This window comes from Spinacia oleracea, chromosome 6, assembly GCF_020520425.1.
Source record: "Spinacia oleracea cultivar Varoflay chromosome 6, BTI_SOV_V1, whole genome shotgun sequence".
Lineage (NCBI taxonomy): Eukaryota > Viridiplantae > Streptophyta > Magnoliopsida > Caryophyllales > Amaranthaceae > Spinacia > Spinacia oleracea.
This window is the reverse complement of record NC_079492.1, coordinates 134,641,204-134,666,278: the sequence shown is the minus strand read 5'-3', so window position 1 is coordinate 134,666,278 and position 25,075 is coordinate 134,641,204. Positions and strand designations below refer to the sequence as shown.

Sequence of the window (25,075 nt, the reverse complement as noted above, 5' to 3'; positions counted from 1 at the left end):
ACACGTGACACTAATAAAAAATCAAATGTATTTGAATCAAAATAATATCAATAATGGTTGAGAGAAAATAGCAAAAAATGAGAGTTAGAGATTTTTTAGAATGAAAAAAATGAAAGTAAAAAAAGGTTGCGTCAAGTAAAACAAGACTGCGTTTAACAACCGTGTTACTTTATTCACTTTTTCTTACACTAACTCATCTTTTTCAAACTCCCACGCATTGAAGTGCCTACAGCACCAGTACAGAAGAAATATACATAAGGTGTATCCCGTGCACACTAAAAACAATTGGGTTACCAAGATTAAGAACTTCATTGCATGTGTTGTGTAATCAATTAAACTACAATATGCCGGTACCTGTTCTCTTTACATAATCCCTGAAAAATAGGCATTCTCAGCCTTTGCATTCAACCAGCCATTATACAAGACTCAATTTATGGCACTAACCCAAAAGTTGGGGTAAATAAAATAAAAAAAGGAAAAAAGAAATAACAATACTATAACCACTTTACAAGCCTTGTCCAAAAATCTTATATACTTCTAAAATTACATGGGACTCAGCCTCTCTCTCCTCTAAGAGACAGAAGCAACTTCAAACAGGAGACAGAGAATCCATCAGAAAAGCTCAAACAAGATCGTACGCACCATGAGTTCAGCCCCAAAACTGAAGCGCTTCCCAACACCCTGCTTTAGTACATTCCCTACATAAAATATCATCCACTTGAAAAAACGGCTAAAAGCATGCCTCTAATATAGCTCCAGATGTGCTATAGCCTATCCCTTTTTGCACATTCATATCGATCCATTGGCGAAAAGGCACTAGTTTTTTTTTTTGCAAGTCTGTTGGCTAGCTCATCAAATCAGTTGTAAATTTTTACTGGCTTCTCATATGAGTGACGATTCTGCAAAAAGTAAATATGCAACACACTTGACGTGTAAGGACCTTTTGGAATAGTATCTAAACAAAAATCAAGAACCAACGTGAAAAAAAATAGCAGGGAAATTCTTTTGGAAAAAATCGAAGGTTAATTTTACCTGATTTGCTGTGTATGCCCTCTTTGGAGTAGTATCAGTATGTTCCAACCCCAGGTACTGTTCCCAGGCACCATAAACGTCTCTCCTCTGGTCATTTAAAAAAAAAATATTAAAGAGAGAACATTAGATATTTTTGCAATAAAATAACTTAAATGGGGGCACTCCACAAATTTGGATATTTTGAAGCCCACCCACTTTTGCTCGTTTTGCTACTTTTCTCACAAGAACAACCAGAAGAGGAGAGTGAGAATGATAGGCTCAAATGCCTGAACCTCAAATCCCACTGGCCACTGTTGAAAGAGAGGTTGACATCGGTAAACCATTGTAGGAAATTAGGTAAACCATTTCCATTGGAAATAGCTGGTCATTAAAACCACAATCTGAATTCCAGTATCACTTATTTTCTCACTTATTTTCCTCAGCTGGTAATTGCAAAGGTGTGATTAGGCAACTTGATAAAGAAAGCAAGAGAGTGTGTTTGTGTGTAATAGAGGAAACACGAAGATGGTATCGTGGACGGAAAAGGAGGATGGTAGTGTTAACAAAAGAGGGTGTGGTACAGGCAGCCTGGTAGGAGAGAGAGAACATGGGGAAAGAATTGGTGAGAGCTGAGATAAATGTAGCTGTGGTGGCCTAATGTTGTGGGAATGCAAGGAGGGAGTGCTGAGGCGAAGTTGTAAAGATAAAGTTTGATTTTGTGATTTTAAGAATTAATGTAGTACATCGGCTAAATGTAACTATTTTGGTAAATGATTCTCCAAAATTCTGCAAATGTGGTTAATCAGGGTAGCAGAATGAAATTTGGATGACTCAAATGGCTGGATACAATGTCAATATCAGACCTCTGAAGACAATGAAATTTGGATGAAGTGTCAACCTCTGAAGACAATGAGTGAAAGTTACAGCAGAAAGTAAAATATCAGACCTGAAAACGGCTGGATACAATGTCAATATCTTGCAAATACTCTGGCCGGCCCAGTGACAAAAATGCAAATTTCCACTGCAAATGTAATTCAAGATAAAAGTTATCAAGCAAACATCAATGAGCAACAGTTGCAGAATCCAGTAGATTAATCTTTTAAGAAAACAGTTTACTTGACATATTCATTAAGAGTCATTGATAATTTCTCTTGGGAGAAACTAACTATCCAAAAATTAAGGGTTGGATATAAAACAATATGATGACCGTCTTAGAAAGGAAACCATTCTTGATTTTGTAAACAAAAGAAGTCTTGTAGCAAACTGACAAAAAAAAGGAAGCAAACTATAACGGTTTCACTCATATCTCAGGTAGTGAGGGGAACCATACCTTGGAAAACTCTTCATCAGGAACATGCAATTTCTTCTGTATTCTCACTTTAATTTCAGCTACTGTTTCACCTTCACGAATAACCAAGAAAAAGGGTTCCCCAAAGTTCTGCACTTGCTGAAACAGAAGATATAGATGATCATTATATCATAGATGATGGACCAATCAGAAGTAGCCTAACTAATACATCAAGTGCGACGGACGACTATCACTCTGGATCTTTTTCAGAGCAAAACTTTCCATACCATCTGATTTTGTGCGGTGTCCTTGGTGAAATGGTAGACATGAATCAAACGATCATTGGGGTCAAGGTTCTTTTCTTCTTCAGGGATCTGAGACCAAAAGGCAATAATGTCAAACATTTCATTAACAAAAATGTGGTAGGTGAAATAAGGCTTAGAAATCAATGACAGAAGATAAGCACTCTTAAGCATTCAACAAGAAAAGACTTGCCTCCTCTGCACGCAATGTCCAGTACTGGTCATTTATATTTTCAATCTTTTCACTACATGGAAAAATCTGCAGTGGTAAGCAGAAGATTAGTTTGCTTTCCTAGATAAAAAAATCAGCAATATCAACAGACAAGGCTCAAGTACCACAAACTTTTCCTGAATTTAACCTCCCTTGCAATACCACATGGAAGTTGAAAGTACCACAAAATTCAAAATAAAAAAATCAGCCATATCAACAGACAAGGCTCAAGTACCACAAACTTTTCCTGAATTTCACCTCCCTTGCTTTCTAAAATTGATTGTGGGCTTCAAAGCAAGTTAATACCTTGTAGATCTTGTGGTAGAAAACTTCAAGTAATCTGAGCTCTGCATCCGGATGTGACAATTCCACCTATTTTGCAATATGACAAAATATAATTAGAATTGTCTAGCATAAATTTCTACCATGGAGTGGGAAAAGAAGTCATGTCACCTTTTAATTTTGTTTTACTGCCCTGCCTCCTTAAATAACAGTTATTACATGCAAATTTATGTTATGTAATAGTTCTACCAAAAATAACTAAAGACCCTGGCGTAATTTCCACTTGAGGCTATGTTTGGCAAGGTTAAGATGAGCACAATAAATAAAATAAATCATGAGATTTTCAAAAAATCCTTATATGTAACCTTTCGAATACTATAATATAAGTAGTTGTACTGCTAGTACATTAATCATTACACGCAAATTAATATCATGTGACTCCTAGCAATATAAACCAATCGTAAGTTCATAACCATGAAGGGGGGAAAAAGATGTCTAAAGATACTCATAGATATTATTTCCAATGAGGTAAAATAACTCAAAAGTTGGAAGTAGCTAAGAGTTGTCTAGGCAGGATAGATGAATATCATACGTAGTAGTGGAAAGAAGATTGTGTTTTCCAACCCTGCTTGAAATGGGAAAGCATTTTTACCGTTTATTATAATATAATTTCACATTCTAAAGAAATTGAGGAAAACATTACTCACTCCTTATTTTATTTTACACAGTTTCTTGGCCAAGTTACTGGGTGTAAGAAAAAGGTGGATGAAGTAGGAAAGAGGTAGTAAAATAATGGTTGGGTGGAAGAAACAGGGGGTAAAGTAGGAGAGAATGAATGGAATGTGTAAATATTGTGGAGAAAAGGGGTAAAGATGGTAAAATGTGTTTGACAAAAGTAGAATAAAGTAGAAGTGTGTAGAACCAAAAACAACACCCCTTAATGGGAAGTGGTACATAAAAGAACAAAAAAAAAAAAACACAGTGGGAGTATGTGATTCAGTAGAATCATTAGGATAAATCTTTTCATCAAATTAATAAGTTGTGTGTTGACCATACCGTAAGGTACTCCTAAAAGGTAAGGAATATCGACCAAGTACCAGTGAAGCAACATAATCTACAGCCTTCCTCAACAACCAAAATTGCAGTACCCAGCAATGTTTTACATTACTTCAACTGACCAAGTACCAGTGACGTAACATACGGGTCATGATTTTTATGATCCGAAAAACCGGGTACCCGATCCGGTTTGTAAAGCCGGACCTGATATCCAGTTTTGCTCACCCCTAGTTGCATCCACAGTGCCTCTAGCTAATGAACTGGAAAGTAGATCCAAGAGACCCAATGCTTAGAATTCCTTTTGTATCTCTCCATCCAGATCATTCTTTACCTTGGCTTCTTTTGATATCCCCATTATACCTACTCTCCACTCCCTAACCAGGACCTCCTCATGTTGACCTCAAATATCCAAATAGCAGGCAGGTCTGCTTCATCCCTCTTTACTTTTATTATAATTGCATATTTTTTCTGTTCCTATATACCCCGTCCATACCTTTACTTTTACTATAACTGTCTTAAATGTATCACTGGCTATTTTTGGCCGTCCCTAATTCGATGCATCACTTCCCTATGTGGTAAGTTACAACCAAATTTTATTGTTTCTCTCTCCTCCCTTAATCCAATCAAATACTTTAAAAAATTATCAAATACAAAAGATGGTCATATAAGAATGGGAGAATAGTGCCAAAATCCAAATGGTGTAATTATTAGAAAACAGAAGTAACTTTTTTACTCTCAGTTCTTCTTGGCCATAGTAACGCTGATGAAGCAAGGGATAAAGGCAGATGCTGGACAGGTTGAATACAACATCAAACTTCATAAAGAGAATTTTCCTTTAAACCAAGTATAAGTTGAAACACTATGAACAGGAAAAAACGAGCAAAAATCTAGGCACATTGCGGCAACAGAAAAACAAACCTAACAGCAACTATGGCCAAAATGCACTCACCTTTGTCTTTAGCTCATCAATTACATCTCCTACGGTACTTTGCTTTGGTAGTCTAATATTGTGAATTACCACCTACAACATTGAACATTACATTGAAACACATTTCAATATTAGAGCGGATATGATTACAATATGAAAGATCCTACATAAAATCTTGGTCATGAAATTCAAACGTACCTCATCTTTTGTGGTATGATGAAAAGCTACTTTAAGATTTTTTAGTCCTTGCAATTCTGGCAAAGGAATGTCAAGTACTTCATAATACAGGATATCAGAAGTCTGTTAAAAAAAGGCAGAAATAAAAAATTAGAGGTCTACTTGACAAACTAAGTCCACGTAATGGAAAATAAATATAATAACTTTTACTTTCAAAATTTACAAAAGATGTGGGAGACATGACTATTGTGAGATCCAACAAGAAATCATGTAATTGCTTATCACGAAAAAGGTATTGACTATTCAATCTTCCTAAATGCACTATCTGCTTCTGACCATCTATAGTCCCCTCCCCACTAAATTACATCAACTAATATCTATCTTATACTTCCTCTGTTTCTAAATACATTTAACATATTGACTGTCGCGTGTATCAATCTATATAATTTTGCAACATTTCAAGTAATAACATTAATTTTAATATATTAATCAAACCCAAGAAATTAGAGATAATACACCCCCCCCCCCCCCCCCCCCCCCAAAAAAAAAAAAACCTGGTAATCTGCTCCCTTTATCCCAGATTTGAGCAAAACAAACTTCAATGTCAAAGCAACAAGAGAGGAATAAGATCCAGACATTCAGCAGCGCAATTGACAGAGGAAAGAGGCTTGCATAAATTGGAGTTGTGGACCACCAACAACACCTAATTAGATGCTGGAATGCTGGATAAAAAATTGTTTGAGAGGAAGAATTCATTTAACAGAGAGGTAAACTAGACCACACAGATATCTGGTATACGAGATACATTGACTTCTGATAAGCCATTGCTGTGAACGTAAGCATGATTTACTGAATGCATTAAAATCATTATAAGAAAAAGCTATAGAGAATTGTTGACCATCAACACCTGACATTTACCTGATTGTAATGAACCAGCATGTCAGACAGATGATCTACTCCTCTATACTTGATAGGCTGTGGTTTAGGCTGCTGAGAGTAGCAATTATGAGACGTCAGCCTAATCTTCGAAGGATCATCAAGACTGAGTCTCTGAGCAACTCTTTCAACAACTTCGTCATAAGTATTTATTTTTGACCTTAATCATACAGAAAAAAAAGGTCACATAATGTCAATTAAAAGTAAACCCATGCGAGTTAGCCTCAGGAAAGACAAACTCACAATTCTAGGCAGAAATCATCTTCTTTGGGCCTCTCTAGGGATCGAAAATGGACAACCTGAGAGGTTAAGTAAAATAAACAGTTGGATTAAAAGAAATGCAGACCATTTCTCCATCCTAGAGGCAAAATATATTATTTTGACGATATCATTAAATCACACCTATTATAGAAATGTGACAACAAAAACAAAGATAAGTACAATTCAACTGAGTGAAGTAAATAGTTGTGTGCAACATTCAGAAATACTTCAAACCTTTACTTAGATGGATAGGCATCATGTGCAAGGATTAATTTATTCTAGAATAAATTTATAAGAACAATCAAACAACAAACTTTATTGATTATGGCTCCATAAAACTGATCAAAAGCACCGAAAGCATACAACACAGAAAGATGCAGCATCATATTTTCATAGGCAAATGACTAGAATGAGAAATGAAAAAACCAATAATAAACCGCCACTTGGCTTCTATATAAATCCCATAAACCACCACCACTACTTTCTATAGCAATGTTAACTACGGTAGTATGATTGTCTCAATTTTCCACAGGAATCATGAAGTCCAAATAAAGGGTCGAGATTTTGTGGCTCACAAACACACATGTCAGATCATGGTATATACATGAATCCTTCTAACTTTCTCAGTTGAGCGCAATTCTAAATCTATATATACAGCTGTACTCAGTCATAGATGTGTACATAACAATTTCTTTTTATCTCTCCAACCGAGTTACAGCTTATGCTGGCATACCTGAGACCCCGTTAAACTTCCTGTTTCTTCTGTTTTTAGGAGAGAAATTGTTGTGGGGTTTTGTTGACTAAAAATAGGGTAGTGGACTAGTGGGTATAATTTAATGTTCAATAGGGAGAGGGGGGGAGGAAGTGGGGTTCCAAAGTATGGAGGTAAGAGGATCGAAAAATAATACATTATTTAGTGGACCTATCCAAATTGAGAAGTGGGAAGTTAAAGGGGGGCAAACATTTTTGTGACAAATGAGAAGTTCATGGGAATGGGGGAATATTTTTTTAAGATAGTAAAAGGAAATGAAGGGGAAGGGAGGGGAGGGAAAATAAAATAATTACATTTTCCAGTGTTTGGTTTGATAAAGGGAAGTTAAAGGAACCTAATATTTCGCTAGCGTTAAGTAAAGGAAAGAAAGGGAAAATGGGCTAAAATGGGCTAAACAGAAGTTAAAGGAACCTAATGTTTCGTTAGCGTTAAGTAAAGGAAAGAAAGGGGAAATAGGGCTAAACAAATATCACTTTTTCAATTCTCTTTCCACCCAAAGTCCATTTTTGGGAGGAAAAGAATGCGAGAATTTTATGAACTTCTTTTTCTATCATTTCCAATCCTTTACTTCTTAAACCCATATGAGTTTTACGGCCAATCAAGAAAAGTTACTAGCCTTCCTTTCTCTCCCATCCAAATAGCATCTAGCCATACAAGTCCTTATTCTTGAAAGCCCCACAAACTCGTATCCCGGTTAAAATGGCTCCTTAAAGTTGCACGAGTTCCTTTTTTACCACAAGACCATAGCATTGCCATAAAAGCAATCTTCAAAATATACTACGTACTCCCTCCGGTTTTATTTGTTATACCTGCTTATAATGTAGAATCTTGTTTCTAAAAGAAGTGAGTGGGTATAAGTAAAAGGTAGATAAAGTAAGAGAGAGTGAATGGAAAGATGTAAATATTGTGGGTAAAAGGGGTAAGATGGTAATATGTGTTTGCCAAATATAAAGTAGAAGTGGCTAGAACAAACAAAACACCCCCTAATGGAATGTGGGTACATCAAAACAAACAGCAGGAGTATTAAACTTCAATCACTCTAGTAACTTTAACGATCACACAAAAAAAGTCAAACTCCATTAGCCTCCATCCCCAACAAAGAACAATTTAATAATTAAAAAAAGTCCACGTGATTATTTGCAGTAAGCTCATCTCATCAACAAACTGAGGACCTAAAGTCAAGGAGCTGGTCAACAACCACTACAGAGAACTAAACCTTACACTTTAATACGGAACAGACTACAAAATTCAAACTGCAAAGGACAAGTTCCTTCATACCTGACGATTGTGAACATACTCTAAGAATGACGGTACATCAGGATAACGATACTGATCCTCACTATCAATTGGGGGAACTTTCTGGTAGCAGATGATGTCACCATCTTCCAACTGAAATTCGTAATAGAACCATGTCATAATGGCACATATTAATGCTAAAGGGATAACAAAAATATTGACATTACCTGGCTCAACCTAAATGACAGCCTCTTGTCAAGGGGCTCACACATGACACATGGTTCAAACTTGATTTCCTACAAATCAAAAGATAGGAAATTGAATCCCCAAATTACCAATGCTTCACTTTAAAAAAGGAAAATGCTAACAAATGCACATAATCATTAGCAAAAGCAGAAAAAAAAAATAAAAATCATGTATGACAGAACAACTGCAGAAACTAACCTCAAAGAGTTCAATCTCCTCATCCGGAGCAAAGCTAGCCATCTCATTTAATTTGTTAAAAATATCAGCTGGTTTACCAGTGCTTTTGACAAAAACCCTGCCTACATATCTGCCAAGACAAAAATGATTTATAACTAACAGAACAACAAACATAGTAGTTGGAAGACACATCATAAAAATGGAAAGGTGGCTACCGGAGTTCTTCCTTTTCAGGATCATAAAGCTTGAAAAAGAGCAAAATTTCATCTTTTGTTTTATCTGGAGGAGCGATTGGGTGAAGATCCTGCGGAAACCAACAAAAGAGTAGGATATATTCATCAAGCAACAACTACTATAGTTCCTCTGTCCTAGAATTTTGTCTCACATGGACGTCATGGTTATGAAAATTCCACGCCACAAGGAAGAAATGAGCTTGCATTAAAAATATACAGTACCAAATAGTTTCTAGATTATTAAATGCTCTCGTTATGTGTATTAAATAAAAGGCACTTTCTCAATTGTGAACTCTTTTATTCATTTAGGACAGCCTGTGAATTTTCCCACAAACGAAATCATTTATTCTAAAAGTTGAAAACATTTTAAGACCCACAAAAGAAAAAGAGACAAAAATTCTAGGATGGAAGTAGTAATACTAGAAAATATAAAAGTACTGTAGTGACTACCAAAAATATGCACGTATACATACCAACCCTATCTCTACTTCCAGAAATAACTTCAACTCTGCATTGTGCATCTTATTTGATGCCTCTCTCAGTTGCCCCACCTGCAAAATATTTACAGCTGCTAAGATTCGTAAAATCTCAAAATATCTGTACATATTGAGGATTATAACAAAAATGAACTTGGCGAAAATCTGACTGATACTATAATCACCAAATGAATATTCTAACTATAAATATAAATTTTGCAATATGAAACTCAAACAAAAAAGGTTTTGAGCGTCTGACACGTTTCTTTAATCATACTTTCCACAAAACTTGTTACAATCCGAACAAAGATGTAGCAACATGCAAAAACTAAGCTCGGTGTAATAGGAAAAAAAAAGTTTCAACGTACAGAGCAATAAGCAATGAAAGTATAAGGACATTACCAAAAACATCTTAGCAATCGAGAAATTGACCAAAACTACTTCTAACTTTCATTCCTCTCCAGTCTCCAGGACAATCCCCTTAGGGAGAAAGGATCCCAGACAACACAACAAAAAGATAAGAAAGAGGGCAATAGAGTGATGACAATCTTAAAGGCTTCGACAAAGATATTACACCTCCCAGTCAACACTTTCTAGAATTGACTAGGCGACCAAAACTAATCTCAAATGAAGTCTTGACCTCCATCCATCCCCCACCCCCCAACTCAAAACAAAACAAAAAAACAAGAAAGATAAATACCCAACAATAAAAGACTGATTGTCATCACTCTTGATGATTACAGAAGATATCCTACAACCAGACCAAATCCAATGCCCATGATAATACCTTTATCTAGAAGCGCTCAATGAAAAAAGTTAATTATTTAACAAAAAAAAAGTTTGTCATATACATAGTTTCTTTTACAATAATTGGGAGAGTATTGACTCGACCAAAAACTTACATCAAACTGATTGAGTTATTTTTGAAATAAAAAAGTTAACTCACAGCTTGGGTTTCTTCCACTGGCGTCAGAGGTCGATTAGGACGATATGTGTGGTTCTGGCGCTTCGCCCAGATCCAATATCGCTGAAATTGAACAGGTATACCTAATTCTTTGGCAACCTCCTCCTGGTAAAGTAGCACAGATAATCAGAAATTCTATTGATAAACCTTTTCTAGTAAACACTACGAACAAGTCCCAACAACTGAAAGGAAAAATAAGACACTAATCACTTTAAAGAACAAGATGCATGATAAAATTATGACCTGCTCTATCGTAGAGGTACAAGTCTAGAGTCTGTTTTTCATGGTATATTACTCTGACTAATCATTATACCAGCAGTACCGTGTCAGATGCTCAACAGTTGAACAATGCTAATCACTTGATTTCGGACTAAATCTACGCAAAATTCTCATATGATGGCTGTGTCTGACACTTGGACAGTACCCGTGTCTAACACTTCTGGTGATGTATGAGTATGGTTTATGGATTGTAGGCCCCAGGATGCACTTTGTCATCTTACTCTTCTGATAGAAATTATAATGAAGTATAGAAGGAATAGGCATTATTTTATATGTTAATTTAATTTCTGTTGTTAATTAGATTATATACATTTTTTTTTTCAAGTTAGTTATAATTTGTTATGGGACCTGAATTTACATTGTAATGTTTTTAATTTTAATTTTTGTGGGTACACTAATCTCTATCAATCATAAATACACTATATGGCACAGAACTTCACAAGAAATTGCAAGGGCTAATTATTAGGAAGTAATCACAGACAATCAGGAAGTCTAGGACTTTAGAGTCTAGCAAGGTTCTGTAAAAAACTACGGACTTTAGAAGCAAGAAATTTAAGAAATGTGATATGGCGAAAAAGGAACACTACCGAATAACAAAGTGCTAGAATTTCACAAAGCATCTTTTACCATAGTTATCGTCAGATGAATATATTAGAAGATAAGGGTTTGCAAATATAAATTCTTACACTTTTAAGTCAGAAACTCTCTGATCGTATATTCGTATGATTAGATCGTTTGCAAGTCACATCAAATTTACAATATACACTTATCAATAACAAACAGATATTAACACCTTATGGGAGCCAACGAGACCGCCTACTTGTTGGTTAGAACCTTTTTTACAGGTTTCCTAAGGTCAGGTGTACTATGGTTGGAAGAAGTCAAGGAGGGGAGATAGAGAGTGTGAAAAGAGAGTACTGCAATCTTAAAACCCTATGGGGCCCAAATCATGACCATTTAACTTATATGACAGACAAAGGTTATTACAGATGGTTTAGACCACAGCCAGAAACCCCAAATAAAATTGGTCCATAAGGATTCTGGTCAACAGCAACTTGCAATTAAACTAGCAAGTAACAACCACCAACCAGGACCTCACCGGGGGCACACTGTACAGAGTCTCATATGTATGTGCCTATGGGCCTTACCCGTAACAATGAGAAGCTATTTCTAAATAACCCATGATGATATCACTTCTGATAAGGTAGAAGCAGAAAGAGCGGCAGAAATATGGTAGTATTGGTATTGTAGTAGTATTGGTATTGTGGTAGAACAAGTAGCCTTAGCAAGACAAAATGTATTTGTTGCTTTTTTTTGGGCGGGGGCGGGGGGGTAAAGTTAAACAAATGCAATAATCATAAGTTGTGATCCAGTCATTACCTTGAATTGATTAAATATCATCTGCTTCTGTACACGGAAACTGCGAACTTTGTCATGATCCACAAGATCAAAATAAATGTCCTTTCCGATCTGTTCTGCAAGATCATCATCTCGGGCAACCTAAAAGTAGTAATCAATTGCTTTAACCATGCATGTAAAGGGAAGTACAATATAATGAACCACATATAGAAAAGTTAAAAAAGAATTATAACCTTTATGATAGTAAAAAGATGTGCCTGTGCTTTGTACCGCCTCTTGTCTTCCTTCTCTTCTTGCTCCTTCTTCAATCTTGTCTGAATAAAAAGAAACACATAGTAACGTCAGTTGGCACCACGACTGCATATCATAAACTCTGAATTATATCAAGAAATAGAGAAAAAATCATACCCTAAGATGCTCTGCAATGTCCTTCTCATCCACATTACAAACTACTTTGTCCTTGTCACTTTCACGTATATACACAAGCATGTAAGCGTTTGAATATTTTGTAAACTTGAAAGGAGCATTATTAAACCCCGGATTTGTCTGCGGCAACTGTTCCCAAAGGAAAAGAATAAATAAAAGATTAGCTTAAGAGTTCTCTTACACCATGCTACTCCACAGTTCTTCGATACAAACATCACATGCAAATGCAGCAGACAGAACATTGTGGTTTGCAACATATACCTCTTCTTCACCGCCATACTGCTCTTCTAAAGCCTTCTTCAAATCCTCTTTAGTCACCCGCTCATCATCAAATTTGAACCTGAACGGATGGTACAACTATATATCTTAACCATCTTAAGGTTTTTCTTTAATATATAAACAAGTTTACAATATAATGATACCAAGGGAGTGTAACAAAAGGACCAAGGACAAGAAAGCACACGACTCAAGGAGAAAAGTCGAGAACATTGAGAAATTTGCAACAAAAATGTTAAAATAGCAAACCTAAATCAAAATAAAGGCGAGCTGCAAGGCATACTGATAAACTAGAAAAGAAAATTATAACACAGCGTACCAGCAAAAACTAATTGTCAATATAGTCATGCAGAAGAGACCACATAACGTTATAAAATCTTGTAATGGACAATATATTGTTAGTCCAATTTGATTGACCTTCTGTTTTCCCTTGCATTGCATCAAACTACAGCAAAGTGAAAGGGAAAAAAGGAGACACGGGATAAACGTCAAGTCTTTAAGCAAATCAGTCATTCTTAAGTCTTCCCTTCCAGTTCAGACTGCTCAAAAATGTAACTTCAAAGTTCCCTCCGGCATTCTAGTCAATGCGCAGTTTTGTACCCTCCCCCTCCATTTCGTCAACCAATTGTAGGCAATGCTGGCAATCTCTAGAAACACCTCCAACCCAACACCCACAAAACAGCTTCTTTAATAAAACTCACCACTATCTCTCAGCACCTTTTTCCCACCTCCCAGTCTCCCACACATCAAGGTCACTGGAGTACTTAAAAATGAAGCAGAAAGATTCCATAAAACACCCTCCTTTGACTCCTAACCTAACTCTATGCAGTGTGCTAGGCCTTAAACAAAATCAACTGTGTGCAAGAAAAAGTTTGCAACGAATAGAGAAAGTTTCAAGAGATATTTATGGGCTGACACTCCCTTTAAAATCCATTAGGATTTAGGATCTAAGAAGTTTCCTGAAACTTAAGCCAAGGTCAAGGATGTAGAACACAAATATAAATGACGTGAATATTCTCTCCCAAGAAACAAATATTATTGAGGTACGTAACATATTGACGCCAGCCTGAAAGTGAGCATTATGGACAATGGAAAAAAGCTATAGTAGAGTATTATAAATGAAACAGACATACAAAAAGGCGGAAAGAAGGGGAGAAATCAGAACTCTCTTGACATAAATAACTTACCATTGGTCAGATAGTGTTGGCCTTATATATGCATAATAATGTCCACCATGGACTCCCCCACTATGTACCAAAACACTGTCAAAAAGAAGAATAGTGAGGATTCTCAGAAGCAATGATGACAAACAACTAAGATAGGAGTGAGGGAAAGGGAACTTATTCATAGTTAAGATTTCTATCATTATAATCAACCCTTCTGCCATAAGAAATACTTCATTGTTAGAGTCATAGTCGCACAAATCCAATTCTTTGTCATGAAAGCTAAACTAGAACAGCACGTCTGGCCATAAATTTAATTATTTTACTTGCAATTAGCTTCACTATACTGTAGATGATTCCGCAGTCTCATACTTATGAGCTATAAAGTCACAATGGCCAACATCAACCACCATACCAACAGAGTAATAAATATATCAGCAAAGTTTACAGCGGTTTTCAACATCACAAGGCACACCAGCCTCGCCAGGGCAAAAATAGTCGAGCATCAGTAGTGCACCAGGGCACTTAGCTAGTTGGGTCAATGTTATGAGAATGGAGGAAAATAAGAGTGATTTCTTATCATCCTTGCAGGCCGTAGGATGACGTTATGGCTTTGGTCGCAATCTTTACAATTATTTCAGACGAACAAAGGTAATTAAAGCTTGGAAGCAAGTCACAATTCAAGATTTCTACAAGCTCTAGGTGAAGAAATGAACACCTAAAAAACCCCACAAAAAACATTATACTCATATGATATGGGAAAAGGCATCATAGACTAGCACCTGTGAAGTGTATATAGGTTTCGAACGCTCTTATCTGCTCCAGGGGCTAAATATTTCCCATTTTCCCTGTCAAGGTCAAGCTCGAGAGGAAACTCATAACGATCATTGATCTGCATTACGAATAACAAGCATAACTTATAGTAAGGTATCTACATATTAGCAACTTAAGAAACCTGCATATTAACCATATTCAAAAGGCAAAAACAAAAATCTCCCCACTATGACACCAGAACACCCACCTAATATTGTCAATAACAGCTACAGGAGTACAATTATGAAAAGCGCAACACAGTTAAAAGTATTCACCGAGACCGCATCCTAGGAAGATAAATGCTAATGGTAACTTGTCCAAAACAAATTAGGTATTGGCTTTTGGCACTACTCTAGGGTATGGAACCACATACAAGAACTACATATCAAGGTGCTAGCAAGAGAATACAGCATACTAGTCTTAGCCCTCATAAGATATATACAGTCAGCAGAATTTCTATCACAAATTAGAACAGAACAATCCAATGGAAGAATATAAAACAAAACTAACATAAAAAACAGCTGAACTTAACTAGCTCACAGCCAGTACTAGAGCCATAACCATGGGTGCTTACGACTAGACTGGACACTTAACTGGAGCAATACAATTAAAGAATTAGATATTACATCCCATAAAAAACCACGCATATGGATGAAAGACATTACAGTGTAGTTAAAGCTCCCCATGCGTACTGACTAGATGAAGGGTATGATTCATGAACACAAATAAAACTCTGACCAATCTGAAGAGACAAAGCCTTGGCACGGAAAATAATAAATAAAAAAGTACTCTTTTTTTCCAATATGGGTCCACCTAACCATATTTTCAAATTCCATAATATCTATCATTTAAAATAACGAAGTACTCTCTTTTTTCCAATATGTGTCCACCTAACCATCTTTTCAAGTCCCATAGTATCTATTATTTGAAATTCAATGCTATTAACTATCAATATTAAATACCAAGACAACATTAATTTACACTGTTTGATAGTAATACAACATTTACCAAACTTCTTAATTCATGTGCATTACCTTAAAAGACAAGTTTCTAAAAATGGAGGGATTAACAAATACATTGTAAGGGAAAGTTGTGGAGAGTTAACAGGGCAAGAGAAAACAATATAGTGTAGCAAAATACAACAGAAGGAAAAACATAGAAAAGCCCCCTTTGACAGAAGAAAAGAGATCAAATGTGCAAGCTGGGTATCATCTCTGCTAGGAATACTAGGTCACTTATACAATAAGCTAGCCCACTTGATACTCATTTCTTCCTACCTCTAATCGCTATGAGGTAATCACTAAAATTCTTTTACTTTTGACAGTTATCAAAACCTCGAAAAGACAACTAGCAAAGCCTAGATTTCCTTCTACCAGAACGAAAGCCACGTACACGCACAAGCAGCAACTGAAGATGATACCAGTGATAAGCTAAATTGAGAATGTGGAGTTAAAGCTGCCCTAAAAGAGTAATTACCTTTACCATGGTGTCCCTTACAAAGTCATATTCAAACCTCTTGAGTTGGAGCTGAAGCACTGGAGGGAAATCAAGGAATAGAACACCTTTCTTAGCATCCTGAGACAATTTAAATCATGATTGAAAAATATCAGACAACCACGTTCATTGCAAACAGCTGACCAAAAATAAGAATAGGTGAAGAAGCTAATAGCCAAAACTAAGGGCCTGTTTGTTTCAACCTATTTTAACTTACTTCAGGGGGGAAAAAGCTTAAGTTAAATAAAAATAAGTTCGGCAAAGCTAAGTTTTTCCCGACAAAATAAAATAAGTTTCTTTTCAGACAATTTAACACAGATAATTTTTTTTGCAGACAAAATAAGTTCAGAAAAAATAGGTACAAGAAACCCCTTTCACAGTTGATCCATAAACAGCAGAGCAGCACCATTAATAATAAATCATACACGAAAGGAAGAAGAAAAACGGTGTTGAAAGAAACAAATTGCAATAGCAAACGAAAAAGAAAAAGGAAATATTCTCAACATAAAAGAAAGCAGGTTGTCATAGAAAGAGACAACAGCTATGTGAAGATACATACTTCCTCTATTCTTTCTAGTTGACACAATTTGATTTTTGACACTATTCATATAATCTACTTTGACTATCATTGAGATTTATATTTGAGAAAAAACATAGTCATGTGAGGTCTTGTTATAATCGTCTCATTGTATAGGTTTATAATATCAACTTCTATAACTTTTACCTATTGATAATTAAAGATATTAATAGTATTATTGCATTGGCGAACGTGATAAAAGAAATTTGTCAACTAAAAAAGAACCGAGGAAGTATAACGCGAAGAGAATCAGATACAAGCTCAAATCAACCAATGTAGAGAGTTGTTTGCATAACAAGCAATGTACCTGTAAACCATGTTGCTCAGCATGGTACTTGTTATCGCCTTCCAGACGTTCAACTTCCACATACTTATCAAATGAAGCATACACATCCCGACAGCCTTTGACATCCAGCTGAAGATCTGACACCAAGACTTTAAAAATAAGAATTGTTGCCATTAATGACCAGGAAGTCTCTACATAGTGAACTTAGAATTCAAGAAAATACCATAAAACGATTCCTTCCTCGTGGATTTATAGTCTACATTGACACATTCAATATAGTTCATATGATGCCCTTCAAACAATTGTTGAATAGTTCCCTCCACAACAGTTCCCTGATCCAATAGCAGAAACATAATATTTTGAGTAGAGCAAGAAAATCAGTAAGATCTAAGAGAATATTTTATTAAACCCTTGTACCTTCATCTTATCTTCAAGCTTCTCACACAAAACTCTATTGAGCTCCTGCACATCATGTTGCATGAAAGAATCATAAGTGTCCCATCCAAAAGACTTGGTTAATTCTTTGGTTGAGACACTTGTGTCATTATATTGAAGCTTGTAGAATAAACTTTGCAAAGCCAACGGGATGCTATTAGTAGGATTATCGTTCTCAGTTGTAGGCATATGGTAGACAGCCTGATACACAAAACACAATATTATTGCAATCCAAAACCCACAAAAGTCACAAGTATGACTAAAAAGAAAGGTGAAAAGGTAAACAAACAATAAACCTTTCTGAAATAGGGAATATGATACAAAGTTTGCAGAAGGGAATTCATGTAGCAAGTTGCTCCCTGATTCTTGAGTCCAACACAGCCCGTCTCTTTCTTCGAGTCATATGACCAATAATCCATTACACGACGAACGGCAACCTCAGCTTCTATCACCAGAGTATCATTGACAAGATATCCCCTCGAAGGATCATATACATCGCTGAGAGGCATAAAAGATGTAAAACCCCAATCGCTCTCTCTAGCATTAAACTGATGTTGCGTCTCTGGAAAATATAAAAGATGCATAATTACTGATTCATACTATGTTTTCTGTATAAGTATTGCATGTCTAAATAAAATAAGAAAGCAACCCTCCCTTACCCCTCCCCTTAAATCAAAAGAGAAATTGCAACGTATATCATGATCCATCAAAACCAACATGCATAAAGGAAAAAGGGAAGCCACATATTTTCGAGCATCTACAAGATTTCTTGGAATGCAGCACAAAAGTATCACAAAATGTTCCAGCAACAATATGAAAGGTCAATCTCAATCTTCAACACATTCTTGCACCAGTTGAAGGTCATCCCCTAGTTCTACACTTTCCGTATGGTCTTTAAAATCATTTGCAATCAGCAAAACTATCAGCAACTGAGTGGCTACCTCTACACATCTTAGCCTGCCTAGGGACTAATTTCAACTAGAACCATGCTGTATCACTAAAATCACAGTAGCAGCTCTTTTTATTTACTATCACATCAGCTCCCCTGCTATCATATAGAACAATGTTAGTACTTGCCTTTGTCAACTGTATTCAAAGTCACAGAAAATATGAACCCATTATGATCTGTAGTTCTCTCGTTTAAAATAATGTATCACAATTACATCTTCAACACAAAACTTTTCACCAGAATCTTTACAGCACATACTCACATAGTACATTTTGTACAATAGACACGAATGAGGGAGTGTAGACTGAAGAGTGAGGCCTTCAATTACTGACCATTTACTCATAAATGATTATAATGGGACTATTGTATATCCAACTGTATCGCAGTAGTCAGCATAAATAAAATAATAGATGAATTTCCCTAAACATAACGCAACAAATCAGAGAGATCACAAAGTCAATATGCATAGATTTCAAAACACACTTGCCTATACCAATCGGCGAGGTAGAACAAATAGATAATCTTTGGACCAGGGGATCCTTTCTGGAAATAAAGTTGGACTCTTTAATCAATGAAAATTTGGAAATAACTAAATACACTGAAGAAAGACAGGAGAGGAGCAACCAGCAAAAGGCTAAAAGAAAATCAGGATATGTCAATCACTGTACATTCATTGGCAAACAGCAATCAGATAATCCAAAAAACCATTAAGATTCCATTTCCGACATGAATTCATCATTTCAAGAACAGAAAATAAAGAAATTCCCTCTTTCCTCTTCAACCATTGTGACGCACCAGGCTGTGGAAACAAGCACATTATCCAGAAGTTACAGATGTTGACTAACAATTATATCCTAGCATATTTTACCTAGAGTAACCAACCAAACCATTTATATTTCCCAAAAGTACTTCACGAGGTCTCTCTCACGAGTCTCACCCACCACCTTACAAGGTTAATTTAGTTATTTAAAGGGAGCAGAGAACAGAAAATTTTGTTCCAGGAGAAAGCATTATCATGCCAAGGGTTTTCTCAAAGATATTGTATAGTTGGAGTCGAGCAGTTCTTAAAGGATCATTTCGAAAAGACTCGGTATATTCAAGCTTAAAGTGGAAATATAACTCAGTGACTTGAGTCGCAATTTGGCTTCGTACCATAAGAAGAATCGTATATGGTTTCCTTTTCCAAAAGAGAAAATAAAATGGAAACACAAGCTTAGTTTAAAAAAGCGCGCCTTGGGAGCAAGGCTCTCCCAGGCGCCGCACACCTATGCAGCCAGGCGAAGCGCAGTAGAGGCGCGCCTTTGAGTGCGTTTCTGCGCCTTTGCTGAGGCGCCAGGCGCAGCGCCTTTGCCGCCTTCTGGTTTAAGGCGTTGATTGATGATGTGTCATGTTTTTTAAAAATAAAAAAATGTTCACGTGACTTTCTGTTGCTCCAACGGTCATAACTAATAGGAAGTACTTTGGAATATCAGAAGAGAGAGAAAAACCTACTGCCATCTTATCCCCAGTTTGACTTTTTAAGAATCCTTAATTTTCTTACCTGCTTCTTCTTCCTTCGCTGATGCTGCCCGGCGGCTTCTCCTCCATGGTTTCCTGCCTCCTCCAACCTCCAGGTATATACTTCTCTATCTTCTTCTTCTTCTGTCTTCCTTTTTCTTCTTTTTTTTTTTCTTTTTCTTCTTCTTCATTCTTCATTCTTCATTTTTTTTCGTTTTTTCTTGTTATTCTTCTCTTCTTCTACTGTACTTTTTCTTCTTTTTATTTTCCGTCTTTCTCTTCTTCAAAGTAACGGGTTTTATTTTTATCTTTTGATTTTTTTAAAAAAAACTTATGGATTTAAAAAAAAAAAATTAATGTATATGCGCCTCATATCAAAAAGGCACGCGCCTGAGCCTTGCGCTTTGCGCATAGGCTCCAGGGCCCTTGTACGCCTTAGTGCGCTCTGCGCCTTTTTAAACTAAAAACACAAGATATCATATTAAACTTGAAGATATCTCAGATTTTTCAGCATGACAATTTCAACCAGAAGTAAATTAGAGAGTATAAATTACTTGATTAAAGAAAGTCAATTTACTAGTGACAATATTTCTATCTTTCCCTCCGTCCTACAAAGCTAATATTCAGACCTATTTCTCTTCTGTTTTGTTTTCCTCTCTTCTTACTTTTATGTTTATTACACTTCCCATCGTTGAGGAAATGAAGAACCTATCTTATTAGCTATTGGCATTGGCTACAATTGTTGGTGGCAGGAAAGGTGAAATTTGTGGCACCCCATTGGGAACATATTTCTTTTCTTTTTTACATGGTGCAAACTGTAGTTTTACTGACCTAAATCCTTCTCAAGTGACAGGTGATTATGGCCTTTCCTTTGAAATAGAGCTGCTTAGGGAGGTTTCTTATCAAAAGTCCGAACTCTACTCTCCAGGTGATGGTTGAGAATGGGTATTTGGGTTGAGAAGTAACCTCAACCATACATTTTTTGTTGCAACTGATTGCCTTACAACGAACTCCCTCCATCCCTTAATAATTTTTCACATATTCCTTGTTGGGTTGTTCCGAAAAATTACACACTTCTATTTCAAGTAAATTTTTACTTCTCTCTCTCCATCACATCAGCACTTTTTTCTCTCTATCATAACACTTAGTCTTACATTTCTTCTCTCTATCAACAACCAATTTATTCACATTTATCAACTACCCTTGGTTTTGTGCCAAACTCAAATGTGAAAATTATATAATGCAACGGAAGAAGTATAAAGAATACTAGCTATACCACCCAATAGTGGATGCCCCCCTTTAAATATTGGTAGGCCATCAGCTCCAAATTTGACTACTCTTTGTTAAAAAGGCAACTTTGAACCAATTATATTGCCCAGGCCCAACTAGTACCATATTAGCATGCTTAATTCAGTCCTCCTAAGTTTTAAGTCTAAGAACTTCAATTATTTCACTTATTTAAAAAGTTACTCATACACTAATTCTCAACTCATTAGACATATCCAACTTGATATGTCAACTTCTGTCTTTACCTAATTTCTTTCAAGGATTAAAACCAAGAATCCATAGTCATCTGACCATTCAGGGTTTCAAACACGTATCTGACATGAGTACATCCAGGAAAATCAGAGGGTCGCAGTAAGTAACAAATACAAGTATGCCATATGTCAGTTAGTTTAACATAATGGAGAACTGGAGCCATACGGAATATAATATTGTCAAATAAAAGTCACAATCAACCGAACTTAAGAGACTTTTCCACCACTTTCATGAGCCTCTAAACATCCTTTAAGTGGAATCCACAACATAACTAACTCAAGAAATAAAGATAAAAATATTGCATTGGCATAAGCATCCAACATTAGAAGTAAAAAACAATGAAAAATAAGCAAATGACTTGACAAGGACGGAGAATTTTAAAAAAGGGAAAAGCCATAACTGACAATAGTGAATACCTTTTCTTATTGAGTACTTCTGATGAGCTTGATTAACCACTAACAGACTAAAAGCAGCATATCTACTCCAACCATATGGCAAAGCAGGAGAATCCGCAACATCAAGATACATTGACAGATAGTCCACATTATTCCCTTTTGGGAAAATCAAGATCCGCCTATCAAAAAGGAGAGTCAAAAGACACACCGAAACAAACTAACTCAAAACTTTATTTTAGTTAAAGGATAGATCAAATTACCATTTATAACCACCAACAGCAAAAGCATCAGAGTAGTGCTTCTTAGTGTTTATTCTAGAGAAATTCTCAATAGTCCATGTAAATTTAGAAGTTGGGGGCTCCTCCACGGCCTGATTCTCGGCCACATTATTAGCATCTGCTGATACAGCTAAAACCAAAAAAATATGTATCAACTTACGTGATCAAAAAGATAATTCTCAAGAAGCCCAGAACTATTACAGAACAAAGTTTTATAACCACTTCATAGGTTGGTTGTTTCATTAGCATTCAATCCCACTCATCCCTCCCAAGTCCCTAGAATTGGTTTATGTCTTTTGATGGCTACTCCCATTATAAATTCACAACAAAAGCAACACTCAAGAGGAAAATTTATGAAAAAGGAAAATAAATAAATGAAGGCCAAATGAACAGTAATTCAGTTTTAAGTATGAGCTCAACTGGTTGTCGGGTTCCACCAATAGGTCAATACTATCAGTAGTGAAAGTGACAATTGATGAACAATTACAAACATGAAATTAGGAAAACACAGGTTATTAAACGAATATAAAAAGGTTGCACAGGAATTGATCTCATCAGATTGTTGCGCCAACTATTCAGTGCAATTACACTCCACAAATAACATATGACGGTGTTCTAACATAGCTACTACAAAATCCCAAAATGAAACATTATGATCAACCATTCCAAATTCCCCAATAGGAAGTAAAACCAAATTTAAAACCCCAATTGTAAATGAATTGAAGTAACCCCATTTCTCACAAAACTCCCACAATTTACAGATAACAAGCCAATTTCAAAATTTCAAAAGCACAGACCTTCCATGGGCTGAGGACCTTCGACGACGACATCAGAATGGGGCACGAGCATCTCCTCGTCCTCCTGCTGCAAAACAAAACAGAACATTCGTCAGAAACCCTTGATCCTACTAAACCCTAGACCCCAAAAAATTCAAAAAAAATGTAAAAATGACCAAGAATCGGAACCCATTTCACAGAAAAAAAAAACCAAGAAACAAAATGCAGAATAATCCAAGTCGAACTAGAACGAGATCAAACTCAAAAAATGAACAAAGAAAAATGCAGAAATCGAAATCCAAGTGGAAAAGGGGAAATTAATAAAGATGAAATTGAAAAACTGAAACATACATCCAAGGGAGGCTGGGTCATCATAGTCATGGATGGGATGAAGAGAAGGAGAGAGAAAAAAACACCACCGATCAAGGGTGAGAGATGAAGAAAGGAGAAGCAATCAAAGATTAAATTTGGGTTTTCGCTTCGTTTTAAGTGTATTTCTTTTGTGAGTTTATGGAACGAACAAACTCTCCGAGTATTGTTTTTCGTCTTTCTTCATTTTTATCTATTTATTTTTATTTATTTTTATTATACCTTTGGTATTTCCTCTGATCTCTTTCGTTTTTTCGCATGCTCTCGCGCTATGTTGAGATTGGACGTATACGCTCGTGATTATTTCTAGCTTCCGACTCGTCTCTCGTACAAGGTTGTGCACAACTCAAGTCCAAGTCATATCATAACATGTAGAATTGAGAAAAACATACCTGATCTGATCAAATATCCGATAAAAATAGAAGTGGTTCGAAAAAAATTACTCATTAAATTCACATGGACACAATGATTCCGGACAAACATTATCAAACATGACCCGAACCGAGTATACTCCCTCTAGGTTTTTTTTATGTTCTCATTTACTGTAGACTCTTGTTTCAATTAGTGATGATTGGGTGTAAAAAGTTGTACTGTAATAAATTAATGTGTAATAGTGGGGAGAGTAGGAAATATATGATGAAAATGTGTAATCATTGTGGGAAAAAGGGATAGATGGTAAAAAAATATTTGTCAAAAATAGAATAAAATAGAAGTAGATACGGAGTACATAAAAAAAAAACCTCCTTCTAGAAAGTGGATGCATTAAAAAAAGGAGTACATGTTTCGTATCCGACCCAATTATTCGGTTTGACAGCCTCGAATAACATGTCGGACATACACATTGTAATTATCATGTTTCGTGGACCCCAAAAATAGACTAATAACTCATTCCGAACCGATTTTAACTATCCGATTTTAGCAATTGCTATAAACTTATAATCATAGTATCATAGTATGTAAGTTGAGTTTACAAACTACTCCTATGCCTACAAATCCAATAAACCAAACATAATCGTTCAGCCCATTGTTTCAAAACATGGTCAATTAGAAGAACCAATAGAAGCATTCAAGATAAGAGCAAGGAAGGCTTGGGAGTTAATTTTTTTGTTAATAGGGTAAGAAAAAAATACAACTAGGAGGCCCTCCTCTCGAGGGGGATTCCCAATTTGTCTCTATGAATGATCGATAGGAGTTGTGGGCTACATACAGGATCAAAGTACATAGAATCCGAAATAAGATGTCCTACATTAGCTATCCAGTCTGCAGCTGCATTCCCTTCTCTATATATGTGCTCAATCTTCCAACTGCTGAAATTGCAAAGCAGTTTTTTGATGTCTTCCGTCACTGTTTGAAGTTTCCAGGGGGTGCTACATAGGCCTTTAATGATGTTGATGACTAGTAAGTTGTCTCCTTCAATTTGAATGTCGGTAATCCCTTGCTTTAGTGCTTCAATGATACCTTCTTGTAATGCCATCGCTTCAGCAAGAAAAACCGGGGAATCGCCGAGGTTGAACGTCTTGGAGATGATCGGGTTGCCCGAAGAATTTCTGATGATGATTCCAGCAGAGGAAGAGTTGTTTTTGCGAGAGCCGTAGAAGTTAAGCTTGA

The 25,075-nt window shown here is 36.1% G+C and overlaps 2 protein-coding genes across 2 annotated transcripts; both read right to left on the bottom strand.

Moving 5' to 3' along the window:
- Nucleotides 1-290: 290 nt before the first annotated feature.
- LOC110798190 (ubiquitin C-terminal hydrolase 12) lies at nt 291-23,647 on the bottom strand. Its single transcript, XM_022003357.2, has 32 exons — nt 23,450-23,647; nt 23,120-23,186; nt 22,305-22,452; nt 22,066-22,223; nt 17,961-18,226; nt 17,647-17,865; nt 17,453-17,561; nt 17,251-17,366; nt 16,349-16,447; nt 14,842-14,951; nt 14,084-14,158; nt 12,882-12,960; nt 12,603-12,749; nt 12,428-12,508; nt 12,216-12,335; nt 10,539-10,661; nt 9,590-9,667; nt 9,099-9,187; nt 8,905-9,013; nt 8,688-8,756; nt 8,503-8,613; nt 6,435-6,490; nt 6,174-6,351; nt 5,277-5,378; nt 5,100-5,171; nt 3,119-3,184; nt 2,795-2,860; nt 2,587-2,673; nt 2,342-2,458; nt 1,958-2,032; nt 1,033-1,119; nt 291-899 (listed from the first exon to the last, which is right to left on the bottom strand). Exons 1-32 carry the CDS (start codon nt 23,477-23,479, stop codon nt 858-860), a joined length of 3,351 nt encoding a protein of 1,116 aa, XP_021859049.1. The 5' UTR covers nt 23,480-23,647; the 3' UTR covers nt 291-857.
- Nucleotides 23,648-24,599: 952 nt separating this feature from the next.
- LOC130463632 (uncharacterized) lies at nt 24,600-24,941 on the bottom strand. The gene has a single exon (XM_056832818.1). The coding sequence runs from the start codon at nt 24,939-24,941 to the stop codon at nt 24,600-24,602; it is 342 nt and encodes a 113-aa protein (XP_056688796.1).
- Nucleotides 24,942-25,075: the final 134 nt, after the last annotated feature.

Bases quoted from the DNA above. Each gene is read 5' to 3' on its own strand.
- LOC130463632 (XM_056832818.1), bottom strand. From the start codon at position 24,941: ATGGCATTACAAGAAGGTATCATTGAAGCACTAAAGCAAGGGATTACC.
- LOC110798190 (XM_022003357.2), bottom strand. From the start codon at position 23,479: ATGACTATGATGACCCAGCCTCCCTTGGAT. The intron at 10,662-12,215 runs GTAATGACTGGA...CTACTTTACCAG, and splicing joins TGATATTTAATCAATTCAAG to GAGGAGGTTGCCAAAGAATT. The intron at 2,674-2,794 runs GCAAGTCTTTTC...TTTTGGTCTCAG, and splicing joins GGACATTGCGTGCAGAGGAG to ATCCCTGAAGAAGAAAAGAA.